The sequence below is a fragment of the Equus quagga genome, chromosome 10 (genome assembly GCF_021613505.1).
Source record: "Equus quagga isolate Etosha38 chromosome 10, UCLA_HA_Equagga_1.0, whole genome shotgun sequence".
In the NCBI taxonomy this organism is placed as follows: Eukaryota; Metazoa; Chordata; class Mammalia; order Perissodactyla; family Equidae; genus Equus; species Equus quagga.
This window is the reverse complement of record NC_060276.1, coordinates 110,393,995-110,421,172: the sequence shown is the minus strand read 5'-3', so window position 1 is coordinate 110,421,172 and position 27,178 is coordinate 110,393,995. Positions and strand designations below refer to the sequence as shown.

The following is a 27,178-nucleotide window of genomic DNA, read 5'->3' as shown; positions in this document are numbered from 1 at the left end:
AGTCACTAGCAAGCAGTCACTTTTCTCAGAAACTACCTGTGAGCTTTACCCAGAGACTACCAGCCCCATGCAGGAATCAGCAGGCCATTCAGCACAGAGGTGGGCAGGCCACATAAACCAGACACCATCTGTATATTAGTTGATGCTTGCAAACAACCAGATAGTTAGGCGTGAATTATTATGCATGAGTTATTTCTCCCAGCCATCTAACTTGCTCCACTGTCACCCTCCTTTCATGTGTGAACACCTGAAATAATGGAGACGATAAAGTGGCTGAGAAGGGTCACAGCACACATCCAACATGGGACCACACTAGAATTTCCCATCTGCTGTGTAAGCCATGCAGCCTCAGAACACAGGAAGCTCATTTTCATAGGAAACCTCATGCAGAATCACCCCACATGAGCCAGAAGTGTTGGAGCTGCTCAGGTGAAGCAGGGAAGAGCCTGGAGCCCCTCCAGCCCACTCCTCAGGAAGCTCAGCTCCGCAAGGCACAGTGTGAAAACCAGTGCACTGGTTCAAGAATGCAAGGAGTGATCATTAATTCAGTAAGACGCCCGACATGCAAAATATGTAAAGCTATTCCCATATGTACGCAAGATTAAAGGAAATGCTAGAAAGCCTTGAGCTTCTCCTAGCAAGCAATGTTGCAAACAAGCAGGCTTGTTAACACAAGCATACACAAACACACCATGTACTGATCCTGGCAGTCCTTAATTGCAATATCGCAAGAATTATCTGCTAGGATGAGCGTCCATCATGGTAATCTTCTAAACAACATATATCTAGTTATTGTGGTAATAACCCCTACCTATGTCCATGATTCTGGCTGGTTCCTCCCACTTTTAAAGTTATTACACACACTATTCTTGGATGAGAAGAAGTAAAGATATAAATTCTCCCCAAACTAGTATTTAAATGTAAAAAATATTTAATGAAAATCCCTCAGGGATTTTTTATTCGAACTTGATTTTTAAAAAATCATTGTATAATTCATCTAGAACAGCAAAACACATTTTTAAAAGTGTTAAATAATAATGGGATTGGGTAGATAAGGACCTGATTTACCATAATGCTATGATAATGAAAAGGGTGATAAGGGTTCAGAAATAAGAGAGGAAATCATCAATGGAACAAAATAGAAATCCCTGGAACAAATCAAAATTACTCAACTTACTAACAAATGGGGTGAGGGAGAGCCAGATCCCTACCTCACACACTACACCAACAATAAAGCCCATATAGAGTACAGATTTCAACTATGAAATTGAAACCATAAAAGTGCTAGTGAAAAACAAATGGGTTATTATTTCTATCATCTTTTGATAGGCAAAGACTTTAGGCATGATACTAAAGGCAGAATCCATAAAAGATAGATTTATGGACTGTCCATAAAAGATATATATATTTATGAAAGACTACATAAATTTAAAAAATACATAAACAAGGACTACATAAAGTCCTTATTTTAAACTCTTTAGGGAAAATAAAACCTACCATTAACAACTCAGAAGAAAAACAAAATCACTTTGAAAAAATATTTGCAATCTAACAAAGGATTAACATCCTTTATATCTGAAGAGCTCACCAATCATTAAGAAACAGGATATAATAGCAAAAGGAAAAATAGGGCAAAGGATACGCACAGGCTATTCATAAAACAAAGAGCCAATAAACATATAAAATATTCATATATATTTACTAATCAAAGAGTCAACAAAAGAAAATCCCATTTTTCACTTACCAAAATGACAAAAATTTCTAAAATAATGCCCAGCATCAGCATGATTTGGAAAGCTGACATGTTACAGTTGTAGATACGATTAAATCATTTTCACTAAGAGAAAAAATTATGCTTGCTAAGAGGGGAAAAAAATCCTTCTTCACTTTAAAAAATCCTATAATGATATTAAACTTTATGAGAAACTTAAGATGTTGATAACTGCACCTTGGGTTGTTGCTAAGAGCAGTAAGCTAATTACCTGGAAGACAGCTTGCATCCCTGTTGCAAGTAGGCATTCAGGTTCCCAGTTGCTGCAAGTAACAGTCCCAGGTATGGAGGGGAAGGCTTCATTGGCCTAGAAGAAAACTCGGGATGGAATTGGACACCAACAAAATAGGGATGATCTGAAATGAGAACAATCACGATGCAATTGAAGCAGACAAACATAAGAACTGCTTGAAAGGTCTTCCTACCTTTGAATAAGAAAACTCATTAAATGGTAAGATGATTACTTAACTTGTTATCATCATAGCCAGTTACTTTCATGATCCATCTTCGCAGCAGAATTTCAAATTGCAAAACACATCTCACTTATTAAGAGATTGGGCATTTTATTTGTGGAAGGTGTTAGCCAAGTTAAGGAAAAATTTTTGAAAAGCAAGATGAATTCTGCTTTCCCCGAATTTGAAGGTCCTTGGTATCCCTCACACTTTAGGCTGACAGGAGATCATTCTTCTCTTAGATGGCTTCAGGCCATTTCTCACAAGGTCTTCTCCTTTCCCAAGGGAAGGGTACCTTTGGGAATGCAGCAAGTAAGCTGCCTTTCTAGTCACAGCTTTAAATTGGATATTAATCCTAGATAGTACCATGAAACTGAACCGGCACACATATTTCAGCCTACGCCAACTTATCCTTTGTGATGAAGAGTCTTTGAGTGATAAAAGGATGGCCTTTCAACATATTAATGGTGGTTATGGCTCACGGTGGTGAGAGTTCAAGATATTTTTCTTTTTTTCCTTACACTTTTCTGCATCATGTGAACTTTTACAATGAGCACATACTACTTAGATTATCAGGAGGAAAAATTAAGCTATTTTCATAGTGAGGGTTGAAAGAAGCCCCTATATGAGCAATTCCAGTTCTCCTACATTTAATAGGAACAGAAAAGTAGCTTTTCCCTGGTATCTGTAACCTCCTGTTTTGGAATGCTAAAAACTAAAAGGACAACATTTCCAAATCTGGGTAGAAATTTTCTAGGATTACACATTCCTTCTCCCAATCTCAAAAACTACGTTTATTTCCAGATTAGGAAGCAACTCCTACTCAGATATTGGGCAACTCTCTAATCCCATAATTACTACAGTACAGAGCATAGTCAATGTGCCATATTCTCTATTTTGAAATCATTTTAATTGATATATATATCAATCTGAAGATGACAAAATGTAAGTTTTATAGAGAGAAGTAAATATAACTTTAAACCTTTCAATGAGACGCTTTATCAAATGATCTAAAAATCAAGTATGGAATTCAAAATCACAAATCCCCATCACTTACCATTGGAGACCCAAGGCTAATGCTACAGTAGGGAGGAAATGATGACTGAACAGAAATATCCACTCTCCTAAGGTTATCATTTAAAGTTTTGCTACACGAAATGATAGCCCCTAGCCACATGTGGCTATTTAAATTCTTTCAATTAATTGAGCATGTTTCAAGTGCTTAATAGCCACAAATAGCTAGTGGCTACCATATTGAATAGGACAGAATAGCTCTGTCATGCCAGCATGCTCTATTGGACAGCTGAGTCCAGAAAAACCCAGTGTAGAAATCCTCTACATCACATCTGGGAAGAAGCCTTCTTGAATTAGAGGGGCACTCGGATATGAAAGCTTGACGAAGGGAATGCCAACTTCTCCCAGGAACATATCCCCTCAAGAAAAGAAGAGATATCATCCACACTTAGAAAAGAAACTAAGTAACGTAGCTTTAAATTTAGGATGCAATGAATCTTACGCAGCACAGCATCTAGGGATGTCTTTGAAAGAAGCAGACAGTAATTGTGCTTTTGTCCCACTACAAACAGAAGCTGAGCAATGGATCATGTCATAGCCAGGGACAGAATATTTGAATAATGGACCATTGCTCCAAATCACTTTATCAAAAAACTTCCCTATGCCAATATGAGGAAAGAGACTAAAATGTTTTTATTTTGATGATATTCCATTAGTCAGACAAAGTATCTTTGAAATAATGCTCTTAATTGCTTTGAACCAAATTCTGGTGTTATACTAACCTCAAGTTTTGTTGTTCCTTTTAGAACTCCTTTAGCAACGTAGAGATTTGTGGGTATGCTTCTAAGGGGTAGCTAAGATCAAAATCTTCTGGGGAATTGTCCTTAATAAAATGAATTCCCTTGCAGTCAGCTTTTAAAAATCGCAAGGTTTTACAGGAGCTCTCATTTCCTTTACAACCCACGTGAAATTTGAAAGTGTCAATGGGAATCTAAGTGCTTGAGATGAAAGAGGCTTCTAAGTATTTGCTGACAATAATGAGAGCCAGGAGAATTAGAAGAGAATCGGTACTTGAACAAAGTAAACAGATAGTAATCTGCTTAAGAAATTCTCTGCCCTCTCACATGCCAGAAAGACTTGAGACTTCGACACCAAGCAGTGCTCCACACTATAAAAATTCGAAATGATGAGCATTTCCATCAGAAAGACTGTTGGAAATACATTTTCATATTCTAATTCAAAACTTGAGGCACAATTAATAATCTTAGGCGGAATGTCCAGTGGAAACAATAGGAACAATAACATCCCACAGGGGTGGTGGCAGAAGGAGGTGATGACCTGGCTTGGCTCCAGCCCTGCCGGTGACTAACTGGATGGCCCTGGGTGGGTTACTCAACCTCTCTACACTCTAGTCTCCTCTGTAAAGTTGGAATAATATCACCTGCCTTGTGAGTTACATAAGACACGTGGAGTCCCTAGCAAGGGACTAGTGAATGCACACTCAGTGTCCATTGCTTCCCTTCTTTCAGGATCCAGGTAACATGTTACTGTATTCAAAGAAGCCTTTTCCAACTTCAGTTCTCCTCCCTGCTCAGGACTCCTGAAGTGCCTGAACAGATTAGAGACAGAAAGGGAAAAGGACAGAGAAAGGGAATCTGAAGTAGAGAATAGACATGGGCTAAGATGAAAAAAAGAGGTAGGAAAGTTAGAAAAGTAAGTAGTCCAGGTTATCTGGAGCCTAAAGCATACAGGTTGAAAAGGCAGGTGCTGGAAAATTATACTACCATTTTTAGAGTTTCCTGTACACACTAAGCATTCAATGGGAGTGCTTTATCCAACAAATTAGTGTCACATGGACTGTACAATCAGAGCCCTGTCATCGTCAGCAGGAACTGGAGAGGGGAGAGGCTGCAGGCAGAAAGGAGCTCGAGAACTAGGCTGGGTTGGAGTCGCTATGCGCGGGGACCAGGGTGACAGGAATGGGAATGCAATCCCAAAGCTGGCCTATCTTTCCAGAGACGGAATTTACAGGACTTGACAACTGATTACGAGTTGGGGGTATGATGGGGAAGAAGAGCTAAATAAGTCCAATTTCAAGGCTGATAGTCTAGGACAGTGGTTCCCAACCAGGGGCAAATGTGCCCCTCAGGGACATTTGGCAATGTCTGGAGATGTTCTGGGGTGTTACAACTCGGGTGGGGGGTGCTACTAGCATCAAGTGGGTAGAGACCAGGGATGCTGCCAAACCTCCTACAGTGCACAGGACAGCCCCCACCACAAAGAATGATCCCCCTCCAAATGTCAGTGGTGGTGAGGGCAAGAAACCCTGGACAAGGAGATGGATGACAACAGGAACCGTCAGGAGGAAGAACCACTTTGGAGATCATGTAAATTTAGTTTTAAATAAGTTGAGTTGGAAGTGCTAGGAGAATATCCATATAGACAAACAAGTCAAGCAGGCACCTGACAATGTTGAGTTCAAGTTAGTTAAATGAAGCGCGTGTGTGTGGGTCTAGAACAGGGCTTGGCAAACATTTCTCTAAAGGGCCAAGTAGTAAATAATGTTAGGCTTTGGGGGCCATAAGGTCTCTTTCCCAACTACTCATCATTGCCATTGTAGCATAAAAGCAGCCACAGACAATACACAAATGAAGGAGTGTAATTGTGCTCCAATAAAACTTTACTTATGGACACTAAAATTTCATATAATTTTCATGTGTCACAAATCTTATAATTTCTTTATTTTTTTAACCATTTAAAAATGGAAAAGTCAGGGGCTGGCCCCGTGGCCGAGTGGTTGGGTTCGCGCACTCCGCTGCAGGCGGCCCAGGGTTTCATTGGTTCGAATCCTGGGTGCAGACATGGCACTGCTCATCAAGCCATGCTGAGGCAGCGTCCGACATGCCACAACTAGAAGGACCCACAATGAATAACATACAACTAAGTGCTGGGAGGCTTTGGGGAGAAAAAGTGGGAAAAAAATAAAATGTTAAAAAAAAATGGAAAAGTCATTCTTAGCTCATGAGCTGTACAAAAATGGTCAGCAGGCTGAATTCGGCCCACAGGCCTTTGTTTGCCCACCCCTGGGCTAGAATGTCAAGAGAAAGAGCTGGAATCAGCTGGCAGCCTGGGCTTACTGTGTCTTTGCAGCTCTGAATGAGAACACTGCCCTCCGTCTCATCAATAATAGATGTATGGTTTGTGCCTATGCTCTGTGGGTGTCCCAGCCCAGACACAAACAACTTCTTTGGTGGCCTTCCTCAACAGAAGTCCAATCCCTGTGTGCTCTGTTTGGTCTTACTAAGAACTTCTCCAAGTGCAGAAATTAGTGTCCACAAGTTTAACGCCTGGCTCAGGCTTGACAACGGAGCAGGAGCAATAGGAAAAGGCAGATGCCCCATGGAATGAGGGGCCAGGTCTCACATGCAACACCAGTCACCAGTAGTGAGGAGGGCACTGGGCCACTCTTCCTCAAAGGAGGGAGAAAGCAGGGTGCTACTCATCAGGGGGCCACCTGCCTTTCCCAGAGCACCTAGCCTAGGGGCTAGCAAGAAGAGAAGCCCCAGAACGGGATGGTTAAGAAACATCCTACCGGGAGGACTGGGAGGCTCAGAACAATATAGCATTTTATGGTAGGTTCACACTAACAGACCGCAAAATGGTTAGGATTATAAGCGGTCTGTTTTTTCTTGCACTGTATATTTAGTGCATATTATTTATATTTAGCTGCATATTTATTTCAAAGGAGAGAGGAAAATAAAGAGAACAAACAAAATGAGTCTCAAGTTATATCTTTGTATGTCTACAGTCGACAAAATGACGTTAACTCATCACGAAAATTTCCAGAAATGAAGAGCCCACTTACTCGCCAGTTCAATGATTTCCATCCTCTCCCCATCGACATCCTGACCTACAAAACTTAAGTCGTTCTGCTCAAGTTGGTGGATCAGGCTAGGGTTCACCTGGAAAAACAAGAAATTGTCTTTGGGCAGCAGAGCAATACAGACATATCAGCTTAGGAAAATGTCCTCCACCAACTGCGTGGATTTTCAGTGATGTTCTAACTAGCAGTTAATTTCCACATTCAACCTCCAAAGTCTATTTTTAAACTCATGATGAACCTGAGATGGAAAGGCTAATCACAGCCTCTAAATCTTACAGGCCCACTTTCTCTCACCCAAAAATGAGATTCAAAAAGTAGGACTGTGACACAGATATTCCGACTTGGAACCTTGAGACTAGCTATTTATAGCTGTCGTCATATTTGCTTCTTCCCTTGAGTTATGTGTAATTAATTATCTCTTCCCAAATCACAAATCTGCTTGAGGATTGAAACTCTCTTATTTCCCTTGTGACTAACCCCAAATGCTTTCTTCATATATAGCTACATAAAAGCTCTAAAGAGAAGCTTGGCGCAATTTTTCTACTAAAATATTGGTTATAGATGACAACTTGATGACCTGGCTCAAGCCCCTTGCCTCACTCATTTCATCGCTAGCCTTTTCCCAAACTTTTCAGCCTCTCCTTCACAGAAAGCACTTCCTCATCTAACACCAAAATGGTGTCCCACCTGTCCTCAATCTTAACCCCATACGCTTTTATTTTATTTTTTAACTTTAGGCTAGTTGTCATAATTTGCAATTATTTTCCTTTTTCTTAAACAGCTTTACTGAGATATAATTCACATACCATACAATTCACCTGCTAAAAGTGTACAACTCAATGGTTTTTAGTATATTCACAGAGGATTTCAACCATCACCACAATCAATCCAAAAATATACCCTATACCCTCTAATCAACATCCCCCAATCCCCTCATCATCACTCCTTCCCCAAGCCCTAGACAACCACTAATCCACATTCTGTCTCTTTAGATTTGCCTATTCTAGGAATTTCATGTTAATGGAATCATACAGTATGTAGTCTTTTGTGACTGGCTTCTTTCACTTAGCATAATGTTTTCTAGATCCGTCGAGGTTGTAGCATGTATCAATATTCCATTTCTTTTCATTGTCAAATAATATTCCATTGTATGGATATACCACATTTTATTTCTTCATTCATCAGTCGATGGACAGACATTTGGGTTGTTTCTACTTTTTTGGCAATTATGAATAATGCTGCTATGACCATTTGTGTACATATGGTTTCACTTCTTTTGAGTATATACTAGGGATGGAATTATGGGTCATATGGTAACTATGTTTAACCTTTTGAGGAACTTCCAGATGATTTTCCAAAGTGGCTACACCACTTTACATTCCCACCAACAGGGTATGAGAATTCTAATTACTCCACATCCTTGTCAACACTTGTTATTATCCATCTTGTGATTAGAGCCATCCTAGTGGGTGTGAAGCGATATCTCTTTGTGGTTCCCTGATGACAAATGATGTTGAACATCTTTTCATTTGCTGATTGGCCATTTGTATTCTTCTTTGGAGAAATGACTATTTAGATCCTTTGCCATTATTTACTATTGAGTTGTAAAAATTCTCTATTCTAGATTCAAGTACCTTGTCCAATATATGATTTAATAGGTAATCATTTTATCTATTATCTTATTTTTCGTCCTCTCCAATTAGAATATAAGCTCCCTAACAGGAGGGAGACCATGTCTGTCTTTGACCCTTCCATCTCTAGTGCATATCAGTTGCAAAGTAAGTATGAATGAATTAAAGTCCACACTATTGTATGCATAGTAGTTCTTACACCTTCTAACCACCACTTAGGCAAAGTAGCTCAATAGTTTTTTTCCCACCAGTTGGGCCAGTTCCCAACAGAAATAAGACCACAAATAGCCTACACTCAGAAAATCACGTTCACTCGAATGGATAAAGAAGATGTGGTACATATACACAATGGAATACTACTCAGCTGCAAAACAGAACAAAATCATTCCATTTGCAATAACATGGATGGACCTTGAGAGAATTATGTTAAGTGAAATAAGCCAGCGAGAGAAAGATAATCTGTGTATGACTCCACTCATATGAGGAATTTAAAATTATGGACTAAGAACAGTTTAGTGGAAACCAGGGGAAAGGTGGGGTGGGGGTGGGCACAAAGGGTGAAGTGGTGCACCTACAACACGAATGACAAACATTAATGTACAACTGAAATTTCACAAGATTGTAACCTATCAATAACTCAATAAAAAAAAAAAATCACGTTCACTGATTATAGTGACACTGTTGGTAGCTTACCCAGCATCAATTCCCACTGGCCTTCCTTCAAAATAGGACCCTGGTATCTGGTATCTATTCCACCAACATATGGCCCAGGGAACTCCATCTCCCCCATTCTAGAAGTTGGTCCTAAGTGGTCTAAGCCAAACATGATAAACTCATCCTTCCTGGCAGATGAATGATACAAGAACACAGGATTAAGCCTGGCTCAGTATTGCCCTGGCAATGGTTACTAGTTCACAGTGGGGCAGGTCATCTAAATTGACCCAATTAAACTGAAAAAAAACTTCCATGTCTAAGAGAGACACACGTTGCCTTAATTGCTGCTGGCAGCCATCTTGCAACCATGAGGAAGACCAGCTTGAGGGCAAGGCACACACACAAAAAAGGGTAGGGCCAAGAGAATGCCAGACACAGCAGGAGCCCTGATTGTACCATGCCTGGAGCCTGCCCAGCCTCTGGACTATTATCCGAAATAACAAATTTCCTTATTGTTTAGGCTGGTTTGAATTTAAAATAATGAGCAGCGATTTTGGTTCTTCATTGCTGAAAGCATCATAATTAATACACTATGAATCCTGGTATAGACAATCTGTATTTTGGGGAACCTGTGCTTCTCATGTAGAAATCTCAACAATAACTCCTCTTAATCATGTGACACTAAGCCTCATGCTCAATGTGGACTTCCAAAGAGATTCTCAAACCAAGAATCCATCATGTGATACTCAGAGAAACATCTCTATCCCAAGAGCCATTTGGTTCCTTTTCAGAAGATGCAAGTCCCCCTTTTCCCAAACCTGCCAAAATAAAGGGCAGGTGGTTAAGGATAAGGATGACGACCTTATGTCGGTCTAGGAGACAGCAGTTAGGGTAACATAGAACTCGGATATGTCCTGTGTGCAGATACTTAAAGATTTTGCCTTTGGAAAGCTAAGAAGAGCAGAGTCTCCCCACCCCACCCACCTCCTCTGGGAAATTTGGCACACCTCCCCTGAGCCCGACAGATACCACGGGGCTGGACACCTTTTCCAGAGGCCCACTTGTAATCACAAGTTCCTCGCACTCAGCAGCTATATTCTACAGTAATTCAGTGTGAAAGCCATACCTCATATCGATGTCTGTGTCTTTCTTCTATAAAAGGAACATCCCCATAAAGTTTCCCTGTAAAGATACGAGAGTAGAATTAATACTGAGTAATTGGCTTTAGAACCACATCCATGGCAAATATGTGGGCGAAGCCTCTTTGATCTGTCTATCAGAGACCTAAAAATGAACTAGACCCTGAGTAGTAATATAGATTTTCTTCTTTTATGGTACAGGACAGCGATAGCTTCTTTGAAACCCTGAAGCAATTCTCAAGTAACCATCACCATTGCCTAAAGGGAAACTCGCTCTTATACAAGTCCACCTTGTACTCCAGCAGATGTGCCCTCCTTTGAGACACCTGCCTACAGGACTGAGACACTGAGTGATGTCCGCACCATTGCCCTATTGTATTTTAGTCTCCAAAAAGACTAGACAGCAAGGAAGGTTGTGTCAGTTTGTTGTTGTTGAGGATTTCCCCCTGTGCCTAGGATCATCGCATGGCACGTGTACTCAATAAGTCAGTCCAGAGAACTACTCCTAACAACATGGTGGGTCTACTGCTCAGTCTTTTCATTCCGCACCTAGACACAGTCTACACTCAGCAGCATCTAGCATCTCGCCTTGTCATGGATCGTCCTCCTACAGGACTTTCGGGGACAGTGTGGATCAATGGTTCCTAACCAGGAACGCGCAGGGAGCCACTCGTGGTGCTTCGTAAAACCTCACATGCCTGGGCACTCTCCTAAAAGTAACCAAATTAGAATCTCTGGTGCCAGGGCCCTGGAATGAGCATTCTTAGTTTTATTTTGTTTTTAAGGTGTTTTCAAATAGAACTGGACCGGTAACATTCTGAGCTGATTTTTAACATACAGTTTTAAGGGAAATTTCAATTTTTTCCTTTATCATGGATATGGCAGCAGATTAATTTTTCTTCAATTATTTTATTGAAATTGTAAAGGTTTATAACTGTTTAATTTCAGGTGTACATTATTATTTGCAATATGCAGTATAGACTGCATCGTGCTCACCACCAGTAGTCTAATTTTTATCTGTCACCATACATACATGCCCCTTTACCCCTTTCTCTCACCCCCCCAATCCCCCTCCCCTCTGGTAACCACTGGTCTGTTCTCTTTGCCCATGTGTATGTTTATCTTCCACATATGAGTGAAATCATGCGGTGTTTGTATTTCTCTATCTGGCTTATTTCGCTTAACATCATACCCTCAAGGTCCATCCCTGTTGTTGCAAATGGGACAATTTTGTCTTTTTCTTATGGCTGAGTAGTACTCCATTGTATATATATATATATATATATATATATATATATCTCCCACATCTTCTCTATCTGATATGGCAGTGGATTAATTTTTAAATTCATTCTTGACAGATTTGAAAGTGATCAAGAAAGATTTTGAGTGCACAAAACATTTCCAAAGTTCTGAAAACATGCTTCATCATACACCATATACATTTTATATATATATTATATATAGAGAGAGAGAGAGTACTTCACAAACAAATATTATTGAGTACCTGCTTATGCACTAGACACTGGTATCAAGAATTGAGGGAAGAGGTCCCTATCTTGTCTGTTATCTTGTAGAGCTTATGTTCCAGCTTCCATTCTTTCTACTGGGATTTCATAGTCTAGAGATAACAACAGCAATCACATGGTTTACTTATTGTTCTAAGTGCTTCACATATTTTGACTTATTTAACCTTCACAACAACCCTAAGAAGTAGAGACTCTCATAATCCCCATTTCACAGGATGAGGAAGCTGAGGCAGAGAGGTGAAGCAACTTGCCCAAGCCACACATCCACTAAATGATGTAGCAGAATTTAAAGCCGGGCAGTCTGGCTCCAGAGTCTTCACAGCTCCCTGTTCTTCCTGTCACCTCTGAGATATCTTAGCAAACACAGAGTTTGCCTTAAGCCAGGCAGCAGGCACAGGCCATGCAGTTTCAAAAGTGTGCACAATATCCTGCAAGTCCGGAAGACTCCAAGATATAATTCCTTATATCCTAATTTGGAGATTTTTGCCATTTTCCTCACCATCTCTGTTAACGTTGGTAGGCTCTCAGATTGGATTTGCTAAGTCATCTGTTGTAATGAAGGAAGCAGAGAAGACATTTTGGACTATAGGAGGAAAAGATCAAAGTCAGAGGTCAAAGGGGAATCAGAATCCTCTTAAAGTTAAGTCCAGATCTTTCAACTGCTTTTTCTTGTAACTTTATCGCTTGCATCCCTTGAGTCAAGCACATGGCTTCAGACTGGCTTTCAGAAGCAGGGGTGGGTCTTCACTTTCTAGGCCCCCTGCTCTCCTCCCACAAGACACTCCTCCTGAAACATGCGGAACCCTGTCTCAGGGCTCTCAGCACGCGGTAGCTCTCAGCTCTGGGAGCTGATTGGGTTTTTCCATCCCCTCTGTGATTAAGGTCCAGCCATTCAGTATAGTGCAGTGGTCAAGAGTTCAGGCTCTGAAATCAGCTCAGTGACTTTCTAACAAGTGACTTAATCTTGCTGGGATTCCTTTCTCTCATGCAAAATGCGGCTGGGTCCAGGGGTGCTGAGAGAAATAACTGAAATGATGCACATATTGTCTTAATCACTGGTGCTTAGAAAGTGCACAGTCAAGGCTAGCCACTGTCTTTCTCCTTTGTTTATTACTTTTGGATTTTAGTATGTCATTCTTTTAATTTTTATAAAACGTCTCATTTCTTTTAAGTATCTAAACTCCTTCCCTTTCCCTCATCTAATTTTTCCATGATCTGCTTTTATCTCAATTATAAAAATGACAATTTTCTAGTTTAAAAATGCTAATCTTTGCCTTTAACTCTACATTGCAATGTTACATTCTTTTTCATTGCTTGTATCTCTTTTTTTCCCCCATTTAGTATTCTTATCCCATTTTCAACATCTCTTTTCTTAGATTTTCTGTATTCTTCTGCTAGTACATATTAGTAGGTGGGCAGCAAAGACACCAGAACCTGCAAGACAAAGGGGCTGCCTGACCCCCTCTCTTCAGGCTGCCCTCCTGCTGCCCCAGTGGGACCACATTCTTAATACTAGGTCACTGACTGAAGTTTACACTGAGCTTTGAGAGAATCACAGGTGGATACAATAAACCCTTCACATTTATGATCCTCACAGCCACCTTGAATAGTGCCTGTGCCTGGTACTATTCTAAGGACCCACACGTATAATCGATTTAACCCTCACAAGAACCCCACAAGGCAATAGCTATTCTGACGTCCGTTTTACAGATGCAGAAACTGAGGCATAGTGCGGGTAAGGAGCTACACAGCCAGTGACGGAGAGCTGAGGCTGGAGGGGCCTCTGATGGGGCAGTGTGGCTCCAGGGGCTGGGCTGTTACCCACTCCACTAGCTCCCATGGGTGAAGTATTCAGTGCGGGTCCAGTAAGGGGACATAAATGCCATCTGTTGTTATGACTAAAGGAGCTGTGTCCCAGACCTGCGAGCCCCCATTTTAACAGAAACACTTTAGCAAGTGTTTTCCCCAACAAAAAAGGCAAGAAGCAGGGGAGAGAGGCGCCCTGCAGCATGGACCATCCGTAGGGAGGCAGGGAGGCTGGCCAGCTGGCATGCCCTCTCACGAAGCCCCTCACACTCCTTTCAAATTTGTGTCTCAGCATGACAAATTACCATGGCTTGGACTTTCAGCATCCTAAATCCCTGGCGACCTCTTTTAAACTATTTTGTAAATCACCTCATTAACCCAGCCAAGCCTTTTTGTGTGGCATGGTTTTTTCTTAAACTTCCTAAAAATCTAGTCACCCCAGGAACTAGAAGGAGTTTTTCCCTACCAATGCTTTCATAAGCGATAAGAAAACAAAAGCAATTTTTCTAGCCTGTGAAAATTTGTTCCCCCATATCCTCATTTCTGTCAGTTCTTTCAAAGTGGAGATTGAACCACTCTGCATTTCCAATGCCATGAATTTGACCCAGATCCTTAACACCAGGACTCACTCAATACCTCCTCATTGGCCTCTTGCCTCTGTTTTCTCAGAACAAAAGCCTTTTTCTCTTACAGTAAGGCAGAACCAAGCATTTTAGTCAAGTCTTTCTTACTATTATGAGAAAATGCAGAGAAGGTGCCCGAAAGGAATTGTCTTTTTCTAAAGCATTCAATTTCCAGCTGCCTGTCCAGCCGCCGGCGCTGGCCTCCTGCACCCTGGGCTCGGACACATTCCCTGCAGCATCACCCTGAGGCACTCTCCCTGGCCTCCTCTGCCAGCTGACACCTGCCTGCATCAAGTCTCACCGTCCCGTGTTGTCTGCCCTGAGGATGAAGGTCATCTTCTGGGAACTCTGACAGGAAATCACCAGGACCTGGTCTCCTGCACTGTTGTGTACACTGCACTGCAGTGGGCTCCTGATTCCTTCTCACACGTCCTGCTGCATTCTCCACTGGACTGGACACCCATAGAGGGCAAACTGGCATCCACTCTCTTTTAATGACCCCACAGCCCCGCACTGGGCTCATGGGGTGGCCCTGTCCCTCCTATGCCTCCCAGAGTGCTTGGCCTCCTCTGCACCCCTCCACCTCTGTGCATTGCTGTTTCTAAAGGCAAGGGCTCCCTACCCGTTTGGGTGCTGCTTTAGAGAGCAGAGTTACACAAATTGCATATAGAATTCAAGACTGCTTTAAACCGGGTTTACTGCTTTAAACTGAGCGTTCCTAGCAGCGCGTATACACCAGATTGTGCAGTGTTCAAACACGTGACATGAACGGCCTGAAAAACATGTTCTTTCTGGTAGGCAGCAGTTTGGTTTGAAAACCAGACTCAGCATAAAGAAAGGCTTGCTTCCCTTCCCGGATATCTTGGCAACATGTCTGGGACCTGACCAAAAAAATTAAGCCTGGGGCTTGTCTTATTTTGGAAACACTATCAAACAAGTTGTCAGCTGTCCCCTGAATGAGCTCAGAACCTGGTCTGAATTGCTTTGCACTTTATGATGTTCCCATCTCTCACACTCAGTTGAAAGCCCCAAGCAAAATGATAAAGTTTATTTTTAGAGTCTTAAAACCCTCTAATAACAAAGTTCCTCAGTTCTCTCCCTGACTCCCCTGTCACCTAAGCCTGATCCACTCCATCTCTAGTCATCCCTCATTCTAGATTTCTCACTCTTCAAAGCACCCCATTTAATACATAACTGCTCTGTGCCATTTCTCCCTGCTTTGCAAGAGTCATCTAACGAGTTAATCAACCAAGTAATGGTGTCACTATAAGGAGACAAGTCCTACCATCTAGGTTCCCAGATAAAATGTGGGGTTTTTTAAATTGAGGTGTAATTTACATTCAATAAAAGGTACAGATCTGAAAGGTAGAGCATTTGACAAGTTTAACACTCGTCAAATGTGTGTTTTAAGGGTTACATTCCAGAGAGTGATTGGAATGATGAGCTGTGTGGAGCCAGGGCCACATGTTCCAGCAGAAGACTAGAAACTATGTGAGAAGAGTGGCCTGGGCCTGTTCTGACCACCCCCTGACCATAAGCCACTTCAGCTCTGAGCCCTCTGCTTCCTCAGCTGAGAAACGCAGAGGTTGGGTCAAATGGCTTCTGAAAGCCCTACTGGCCTTACTCTGTCACTAAATAGGATATTTAGGCAGGCAAGTAGACAACTGGGAAGATGTCCTTGAACCCCCCCAGGAGGAGAACAGCCTCATTGCCTCAGCCATGCTCCTCATTCAGCCTGTGCTGCTTCTGTCTAGCCAGGGTTTAGCAAGCTGTGGCAACCCCGAGGCAAAACAGGATTCCCCTGACTGTTTTTGGTCAGCCCTCAAACTAAGAATGATTTTTACATTTTCAAATGTTGAAAAAAATCAAAAGAAGAATAATATTTCACGATGCTTGAAAATCAATGAAATTCACATGTCAGTGCCCATAAATAAAGGTTTATGGGAACACAGCCATGCTCGTTCATTTACATATTTGCCTATGGCTGCTTTTACACTACAATGGCAGAGGTGAGTGGTTGCATCCAAGACCATATGGCCCCAAAGTTGAAAATACTTACTATCTGGCCTTTTACATAAAAAGTTTACTGACCCCTGGTTTAGACCATTTAGGTAACAGACTTTGGGTTGGTAGACCACTCCCTTCCCATGTTTAAGTGCTAGTGGAGACTTGAGACGTGGGCAGTATACACACATGTAAATCAACATTTGGGGGTGGGGGGAAGTTTCCACTTTGTAAGAATGAAAAGAAATGCAAAATGAAATACAATAATAAAGGGCCCTTTTGTTCTTGCTCATAGAGCAAAAACAAATATAACAAAAATACTAGCAAAAGACTAGAGAAGGCAAGAACACTACAGTACAGTTAAGGTCATTGTGAACTGGTTCACCTCTTCTTTCAAACAATCCAGCCGAATTATCAGTCATAAAAGCATTCATACTCTTTGACCTAACAGCGTGACTCCTGGAAATCTATCCTAAGGCAACAATCAAAAGAACAAAAACACTGTGTCAAGACGCTCGCATCAGCATTGTTCTAATAAAATGCTAGAAACAACCTGAAATGTTTAACACTAGGAAATGACTCAGTAGATCATGGTTCCCTATCTCATATCGAAAAATTATATGCCCAAGTAAGAGACATGAAGGCTAGATACATGAAAAAGTTACGCTACAAAAAAATACTAGACAAAAACTAAGCATGATAGATAGTTCGGAAAAGACCATGAATATGCAATTAATACTTAGGTAAAGGATTAGAGATATAAAGTTTGGGAAAATATCTTATTTCTAAAGACTCCTGAACCAGCTTTGACAATTCCACACATATTATCATTAGTCCTTTTATAAGAAAAAGCCTTTGCAGAACACAGACAGAACACAGGACAGGAATGAGCCTCTGGGAAGACATTTCTTATAAACAGAACAAATGATGAGTAGCAGTATTTTTGTTTAAATCAATTTATACCTATAATCTCCACTTGTGAAAACTCAAATTCAACCCATCAAGTTGTATACATTAAATATGTACAGGTTTTTGTATGTCAATCATACCTCAACAACCAGTGTTTAAGATTCATAAAAATCATCAACATTATTTTTATGTCTACTGTAAAGAAATACAAATCTTAAATCAGTCTTATTTCCATTAAGACACATCAAATTTTTAAATGTACTGAACACAATGCTCTTTTTAAAAAGTTTAGTACAGTTATCACTGAATCTTTTATAGCAGATACAATTTTAAAACATTAAATTTCTCACTAACCATTTTTTGTCACTTAGGTAATTATTTGAACAAAGTTTCAAAGTATTTGAAAACATCGGAAAGCCAAAGAATCACTGCCAATATCCACGAAGAGAAAAAAATTCTTCTATTCTTAAAGAAAAAAGTCACTTTGAGAACACCAGCTTCTTATCCAGAGAAAGCAGGGAAATGTGTACACTTTGAAACTTTTCCTTCTCAATTTCACTCTTGCTAGGAAGCTCTATATTCCTTAGAAGCTGTTTATCATCCTTAAAGGAGAAACTCACATTTCAGGTCTTATTCTTTGAGTTAAGAAGGCATGTTTCTAAGGTATTCTGATAACTTCACAGGAATGTGCTGGACGCCCCAGATGCCGGGATTCCCTTCCTCTGCCTCCAGCCCTTTTAGCATTTTGCATATCCCCTTTCATCATGTTCTTTCTGCTGGTTTTGAGGCCCAGGGAGAGCAGTGCTGGTATCTGTCCCATTCGCTACTGTATCTGCAGAACCTAGCACAGTGCATATGGCACAGAGCAGGCGCTGAAGATATATTTATTAAATTGAATTAAGGGCTTTGGGTTTTTTTACATTGTTGTTCTCATATAATACATTAATCTATAAAAAAGCTCCACAGAAATTAGAATAACTTTATGGGGAGTAGGAAGATCAGCAACTATCAGATGGTGAGCCACGTCATATTTTCCTCTCCACATGCTGGAGCTACGGGGGACAGAGAAACAGACTTCTGGGAGACATAACTGCTCTCCTCCTCAGGAAGTTCATAAACTAGCCGCTAAAACCAGTCAGACATGAAACAATGAAACAGGGAGCGTGTTTCAACGCAGTGGAGAGAACAGAGATTCAAAAGAACTAAGTCTGAATCGGGGTTCTCCCAGTGCAACGGCATCTGCAGGAAGATCAGTGAGTCACAAAGCCGCCCGCTGGATAGGATACAGCGGAGATCAAATGAGAAGGGGCATTTGCGTGTGTTCTACCAACCGTTCCAGGGAGAGGAATCGGGAAGCAGGAGGGGCAGTGAGGGCAGGAAGAGACAGGTGAGACGGAGTCCGAGCTCCTGAGGCTGCTTGAAAGGAAGAGGGCAAGGTGGAAGGGGTGGGGTGAACGCCACCAGGAGGGCTGCAGCTGCACACAGTCATGCACGCGACACCCGACATCTTGTAAACCAAATGATCCGAGAAACTTACTTAAAATTGAATTTTCAGTTTTGAAAACAGTTCTTCTTATTCCCAGCCTCATTGTTCCTCCCAAATTGCCAGGGTTGTGTTCGGGCATATCGATCACCTTAGAAAACAAAACAAGTCCAATTTTGTCATTTTGTAAAAATGTCATTTCCCAAATTTCAAGCTTTACTTTTAGAGGCACGATCATTGGGTAAGCATGTTCCCTAAATAATAAAACCTGATCATTCCTTTCAATTTTCCTATTAAATACAGCCATGCTTTATACACTCCTCACAGTACACTTCCTTTTTATCTCTGCTCCTCATCTTTCATTCAAATCCTTGTAAAAAATTTATCAGGGGCATCTTTGTGTCCTTCTTCCCATCACTACTCAACCTGTCAGTTCCAGGCAATGTTCACACTTCAAGTTCTGGACTTCTGAGGCCTCTCACTTGGGTATTCACATCTCTCCCATAATAACAACCCTCTCTCACTGCCCACTTCATTCCCTAAAGGTTTTCCATGAGCAAGTTTGTCAATCCTTGTAGAAAAGTATACCAAAAGTACTTATTTGTAGGAAACCACTCAATTCCTTTAAAAAAAAAACAGTAATATTATCCATTCTAGCACATTCTATAGGTCAGAAAATAAACCCCACCCTGGATCTCTCTCCCCCCCACATCCTTCATATCCAATCTGTCAAGTCCTATCAATTTACCCCCTGCAGACTTCCTACGTCCATTCACAGCTCCAACCACCTCCCAAACCACAGCACCTCACCCAGGCTACAGCCAGAGCTTACTGACTGGCCACCCCACATTTACACGGCCCCAGTCCACCCAGCATGCTGCAGGCAGAGTGGTTGTGGTATTTCTCTTGCTTAAAATCCTTCAATGTGTGCTATTGGCCCAGCCTCACCCTCCAGCCTCACCTCCCGACTTTCCCCTCACACCCTGAGCTCTGCTCGCCATGGCCTTCCTTTAGTTCCTCAGGTGCCTCTTCTTCCCTACTGCCATGGGGACTTTGCACATGCTGTTCCCTCTTCCCAGAACATCTTCTTCCACTCTCCTACCCTCTTTTTCTAAATTAATCCATCCTCATCCTTGAGTTCTTAGCTCAACTCTCCAATACAAGCTTCCACAGGAGCTGACATTCCTGGACACTTAAAGCCTTGTCAGGAGGATCCTCTACCTACGCCCTCCCCACCACAGTACTTCTCTCAGTTTGCGCCTGTAGAATGCAGTCTGCAGTCTATAGACTGTAAATCTTTGAGAGTTGGGGTAGCATTGCTTTTCCTCACCATTGCATCTCCAGCCCCTCGAATAAATGAAACTGGCACACGGTATGCACTGAATGGATGCATGAAACACCAAACAAACTCAGACTAAATAATTTCAGATTTATCTTTATGATTAACTCACAGAAATTCAGAAACACGTGATTTTTATGAAAAGCCTGTTCTCACTAGTCACTGGTCTGTTTTCTCAGTTCTGTTCACTACAATCTCATGGTTTTGTTTCATCTTTCTTTTAAAGTAATTAGGAGAGACTACAGTTGGGTGAGTTAACTTGTTCTAATGGAATTCACAGGCTTCCCTCTCATAAAACCTTTCTGGATTTTTTTCCCCATACCCTAACTGCCACATTTGCTCTATAGGAATCTTTGACAAGTGGAATTTTCTGAGGTAAAAATTTTCCAAGAACTTCTCTGATCTTATCAGTGCCCCAGAAGAACTTTCCGAGCCATCTGAACCCTGTGCCCGGTGTACGCTCTAAGAGCCCCTGAGGGGAAGGGGTGGAGAAAAAACCTGAATATGTCCCTTGTTGGATGGAACGCTCAATTCTGAAGTGCTCTTGGCCTTCACATCTCTTCCCTATCTACTTTGGTTGGCTAATTATGGCTAGATTAAGCACTACTGGAGTAAGGCGAGAGAGAGCATTAGCTTCTAGTTCACAAAGCTGAGCTGCTTACGTGTTTTCTAGGAAAGGACAGATAAGACTACACTATTAACCACAGACTCATAAGACGTCCCAAGTTTATTCAGAGCCTCAATTTCTCTTAAGTTTAAGATAACCTGAACCATCTGGGAAGACCACAGCAATAAACTCCCCCTGGTTCCTTCTTAAAAGTGTACTGTGATTCTTCAGTCCACCCTTACCTGCTGCATTGGGTCCGTCTACCCAGGAAGAGTCTTGTAATGTAGTGTGCTCAGTTATTGGCGAGTTTGGTGTTCAGGAAACTTTCTGGTGTGAGCCATTAGGAATAGAGTCAAATGACTCAACTAAGAATAGGAAATCTGACTTACTGTTTACTTGGGATAAACACGACAAACATCTCAAGACCAGAAAATATTTCCGAAATTAAAGTGGAGGCAAGGAGAGAGAAGGAAAATGCACAAGGGCTGCCTAAGGGCATGAAATACTCCTCCAACATAGGGGGAAGTCTGGAAATTCCCGACAGGGCAATGTGAGAATGTTACTCAGAAACAAAGAGGTAAATATCAGGAGAAAGAGCTGGAAGAGTTGACGGTGGAAGAGAGGAAGTCAGGATTACTGAATTTTTTCATTAAAGTCCTTTTGAAACTGTTGGCTTTTTAAACTTTGTCCATGGAATTACTTTAATGAAAATACAAATTTAAGGCCCGAATAGTGAACGTATTATTTAGGCTTTCCACTAGGGTATCAGTTCACGTCACCCCTGCTATTTCAGAAGCAATACATATGACCTGCTCCTGAAACGACAGCACTGAAAGAAATTCTAAGGAGTGACAGCCATGGTGATCCTCCGATTAAAACATGCAAGAATAGAACCCAGTGGAGAAGGTAAAGAGAATGTTAAAGAAAAGATGGGGGAGCAGGTGGGAGCAGCTTTCCAACTCCAAATGATGCCCTGAACGTCAGCGAAAGGAGAAAGGCAGAGCAAGAACTGACAGGAGAATTGCCGCTCTCTCTGGCGTAGGAGCCTCATCCGGGGCTGCCCATCACACACTCAGTCGAAGAACGTCCAGGCCAGGAACAAACTGGTGGGATCCAAACACTCGGGAGGGGGACGTTTGGGGAAGGTCAAGAACACAGTGCCTTTCTGGTCAAGCCTGGCCCAACCAGCTGCCTTGCAGAGTTATCAGGCAATCGTACAAGTCCTACAGGCCCTAAAGATAACAGTGTGGTGCCTCTCGGGTTGTAAGCAACCTGATTCAGCAACAAAATTCAGGAAAACATCTTTGTTCCTGGCATTCCTTCCACAAAAAGTGTGAGAGACAGGAGAACATCACAGTTTCAAAACATATCTTTTATCATTACTGGGGTGATTAAAGAAAAGAACGTCAAATATGCTTTAGTTTTAATCTCAACATTTCCCAAATACCCTAAATTTTGCATTTAAGAGGAAAATGCCTCTTCCGTTACAAAAGGATTGCCTGGCCCGCGGGCTCTGATTTTACTTAAATACGGGCTGTCATCTGATCTCCACTACAGATCTGTCCTTTCTTGGAACTGAACCACATAGTACAAGAAAAATAAAAAAAGATCAATAAGTAACGAAAATTGGTGGTGATAAAGCTTTAGGAGATGTAAAAGTACCACATAGGGATAAATATGGCACTAATTAACCTTTACCAAAGTTTCTGCAGCCCGCAATAAAAGTGCAATGGGTTCAAGATTTTATGCATCTCGGGTGCTTTAAACAACAAGGTTTAGGGAACTTAGGTTCTCTTATCAAAGATGAAATTCCTAAATGGCAGTGCATGAAGGAGGGGAAGCCTTCTAACCAAGCCGCCAGAGCCCTGGGAAGGCTGGCTTCCCTCACGTCCCTTGCCTTTGGACATTTGATTTGGGGATATTGGGAGAGCCTACCCCCCAGCAGACCGTTTCCAGTCTCTTAGGCCACACACACAGTGATTCTCTCAGACTTTCTAGTATATTCTTCATGTATTCTTTACAAGGATTTCCCCAACCCATTCCTTTCCTCCTGTCCATTAAGTTTTTCTGGTTATTTTTTTTTTCAAGCCTGTTTCTGATTTTGATTCTTTTTTTTTTTTCCAGAAGATTAGCCCTGAGCTAACATCTGCTGCCAATCCTCCTCCTTTTGCTGAGGAAGATTGGCCCTGAGCTAACATCTGTGCCCATCTTCCTCTATTTTTTTTAAAGATTGGCACCTGAGCTAACATCTGTTGCCAATCTTTTTTTTTTTGTCTTCTTCTTCCCAAAGCCTCCCAGTACATAGTTGTATATTCCAGTTGTAGGTCCTTCTGGCTCTGCTATGTGGGACACCATCTCAGCATGGCTTGATGAGCAGTGCTAGGTCCATGCCCAGGATCCAAACCGGCAAAACCCTGGGCTGCCCGAAGTAGAGCATGCAAACTTAACCACTCGGCCACAGGGCAGGCCCCATTCCTCTATTTCATATGCGGGAGGCCTGCCACAGTGTGGCTTGATGAGTGGTACATAGGTCCGCGCCTGGGATCCAAACCAGTGACCCCTGGGCCGCCAAAGCAGAGCGTGCCAACTTAACCGCTAAGCCACTAGGCCAGCCCCTGATTTTGATTCTTGATGACCCATATTCAAGTTGTGCAGAAAGTATGAACCAATTCATGTTGTTCAGTATGAATTAATGCTGAGTCACACTACTAGCTGCAGCAGCCACCATAGCTACAGATCAAATCTAAACTCTTCCACGTGGCACTCAGGTTCCACCACCTCATTCAGAAACCCAGTCTAGCTATGGTCTCTCCATGTATTCTAACTTGTGTTTCCCACCTCAGCCAGAAGGGTCCACTGCCAATGGCTCCTCTGCTCCCCTCCGCACAAGCCCACTACACACATCTTGCCTCTTCACTACTTTTCCTAAGATGCCTCTCCCTACCATTCCAAGTGGGCTCATGCTTCAGGGGCACCATCCAGTTCTCCTTATTGCCCCATAATTAATACCACCCTGTTATGCTCACCCTACCAAATAAAAAACGTATACATTGTCAATTCATTTTTAATTAATTCTTGCGGTAGTTTGAATGATGCACCCCCTCCCCCCACAAAAAATGTCCAAGTCCTACTCCTTGGAGCCTGTGAATATGATACCTCACATGACAAAAAGGACTTTGCAAATATGATTAAATTAAGGCTCTTGAGATGGGAAGATTATCTTGAGTTATCTGGGTGGGCCCAGTGTCACCACAGGGTCTTTATGAGAGGGAAGCAAGAGAGTCAGAATCAGAGAAGGAGATGGATGACAAAGCAGAGGCCAGAGAGAAAGAGAGAGAGAGAGATTGGAAGGTGCTGCATTGCTGGCTTTGAAGACGGAAAAAAAGGCCGTGAGCGGGCAGTCTCTAGAAGCCGGAAAAGGCCAAGAAACAGATTCCCCCCTAGAGCCTCCAGAAGGAATGCATTCTACCAACTCACTTTACACCTCTCAGATCCAGGACAGGAAGAAAATTAATTTGCCTTGTTTTAAGCCACTAAGCTTGTGGTAATGTGTTACAGCAGCAATAGGGAACTAATACAGTCCGTTACTGTATACAACTTTAACCTCCATCATTTTGTATATGTGCCTCCTCTCATAAAGTGTGGGCTTGCCAAGCACAAGAACCAGATCTTCTCTGTCTCCACCAGAGTCCAGTAGAGCGTCAGGTTCTGATCGAGTGCTCCATAATTAAAGCCCCCTAGATTTTTATCAAAAACTAAGAGAGGAGACTAAGGGACTGGTCAGTGGGCCTAAGAGCGGCGGAGGGGTCTCTGAGATGCCGTGGATTGTCCCAAGCTGCAGGCAGGTCACTTCAGCAGATGGGAGAGGAGAGGCAGTACCCTGCTCTGAGGCAGAGGCACCACAGTGCCCAAGCCCACCTCTCATCTGATACAGGGCCATTATTTCCCTTTCTGTCTTCCCAACCCGCCACATCACAGAGCAGCATGAGGATGCAATCTATGATGGGGAAAGCATTGAGCAGTCCTATGAATTCGTATTTATCTTCCAGTCTTTTAAACTTGGTTTTTTTCCACCAGTAAATAAAGGCGTATATTACTTCCATCAGAAAAAGAACATTCTTCTACCTCAGGTGTGACCATAACACTTAAATCGAAGTCCTACCTCTGGGCCTCACACTAACATTTACCAGCTCTTCTCACAGAAGCCCCACTCCTGGGAGGGGGCAGGTGGCACAGTGGCTGAGGGTGCAGGCTGGGCCTAGGCTAGAAACCCAGCTCCACTACCCCCCAGCGATGTGACCTTGAATGGGTCCTTGACAGTCTCTGTAGACTGGAGGTAACAGTGGTATCCGAGTCACAGGAATGCAGCAGGAATTTCTCAAGGTAATAGGTCAGGTCCGGGGGCCTCACACAGCCCACAGTAAAAATCAGCTCTCAATAAACGTGCTATGATCAGGAGGCCTCAGGAGGCCTCAGGGAACTCAACCACCCAGGGCCAGCACAGGCAGGCCTCCAAACCGGTGAGACCCACAGCCCAGGAAAAGGTTGGAAGTGGAAAAGAAGGTGAACCCTGTCCTAGGGCTCAGGGAAGGCAGGGAAGGAGATGGGGCTCCCTTTTAGGGACGGCTGCACCGGAGCAGTCAGGGTCTCCTCCAAACCTCAGGATCAAAGACCACACGGAGAGCACTTCCCACCCATTTTGTTTTGCAGGGCCTGGGTACTGATACTGCACCCTCTTCCTGAAGGTGCTTTTCCAGGCGCTGCCTGCTGTGGACTTCAGTAGAAGAACACAGCTACGGAAGCCTCTGGTACCCGGAGCTTTTAAAATAAGTTACTCTTAGCTTTCCTAGGAAAAACATAAGTCTGTCCAAAGATCAAGCAATTGAATAGTGAGGTGACAAGTAACCTTTGCCTCTCCATTTCTCCATAACCAATCTTGTGCCTGTCATTTTTTCCCCTTTCTCTAGTTTTGAACACACCCTGCATTTATCGCCCGTCTCCATATATTTTTAGTTAATGTTTCATGAGAATATCTATTGGTGGCTTTCATGTTTCCCACTGCAGGTTTACCCTCACACTTGAGTCTATAGGTAAAGAGAAAAATAAGAGATGAGAGATGTGACTGGCAGAGCTGAGCAAGTAAAAATTTAAGAAGACCCATGAGTCATTTGTCAAGTTTTGTTATCGTTACTACAAGCATTAAGTTCTAACAACAAGCAGCATTGGGCCTATTTTAATCAGAGGTCTTCCCTTGAAACGAGAGACTTGTAGCCTAAAAGACTATTAACCAATACTGTTCCAAATGTTTTTCTTAGAGTTAATTTTATATATATACACACACATACATACATACACACATGTCATATATATGTCGTGTTATATATAACACATATCTGTCATATAACAGATAGCTACTAAAATCATATAGTTATATATTATATAGTTATTAAGGTCATACATAGTTAATATAATCATTTCTTCAATATAGACTCAAGAAACATAACAACTGCCATGTTGATTTTAACTCAAGAGCTAATTTGAGAGAACAGATGATCTAAGATGCTATTTCCACAACTGGAGAAATTTGAATATGGGTTGTGATAATAGCATTGTGGTTGTGTGGGAGAGGAGATAAGATGCTGAGGTATTTAGGTGGAAGTTTCTGGATATATGTAACTAATTCTCAAATGGTTCAAGGGGGGAAAGGTTTCTGTCCACAGAAAGAGAAAGCAAATGTGGAAATGTTAGCGATTAGTGAATCTGGGCAAAATGTGGGTTGATGTTCACTAACTATTCTTGCAACTTTTCTGTAGATTTGAAATGTTTTAAAAAGGTGTTAGAGGGAAAACAACAATCTTATCGATTGCTCAACAAAACCCTACTTCCTCCAAGGTAAAACAGAGCATAAGTATAAAAACACTGGAAATTCTCTAAAATCTTGATTAAAATGCATTGCCAAAATTAGAATATTTTTGTGTAAAAGTCTTATAACTAAAAAGAAAATGCTTATCTTTACTCCAAGAAGTGAGTTAATACGTAGTCAAAATACTGATGCATACCAAAGTCAAAGAATCTGAGATAAAAGCAAGGATAACATATACAAGACAGCGAAGGTGCATGGAACGATGACCGATGACCGTTCGGGATCGGTGGGAAGCTTTTAAGGAACTCTAAGAGATTTCACATTTGTTCTCCAAGGTAGACAAGGCCCTAGAATTTTAGGGCTGAATAATGAAGGGTCAGAGAAAATTATACAGGAGTGGAAGTGTCCAAGTGGTTAAAAGCTGGTAAGTGCTTTTAAAGTCGATCTGAAAACCCTTGTTGTGAGTTATAATCA

General features: G+C 42.0%; 1 protein-coding gene across 4 annotated transcripts in view; it reads right to left on the bottom strand.

Annotated features, from left to right (window-relative positions):
- The window catches only part of CTPS2 (CTP synthase 2), an 89,256-nt gene that overhangs the window by 12,720 nt on the left and 49,358 nt on the right, over window positions 1-27,178 (bottom strand). For all 4 annotated transcript variants that reach the window (XM_046674010.1, XM_046674013.1, XM_046674011.1 and 1 more), the window contains exons 14-17: window positions 18,950-19,046; window positions 10,532-10,587; window positions 7,103-7,199; window positions 1,983-2,127 (exon numbers count right to left, since the gene is read on the bottom strand). In XM_046674010.1, the coding sequence (XP_046529966.1) occupies window positions 1,983-2,127; window positions 7,103-7,199; window positions 10,532-10,587; window positions 18,950-19,046 (395 nt within the window). The remainder of the gene's footprint in view (window positions 1-1,982; window positions 2,128-7,102; window positions 7,200-10,531; window positions 10,588-18,949; window positions 19,047-27,178) is intronic.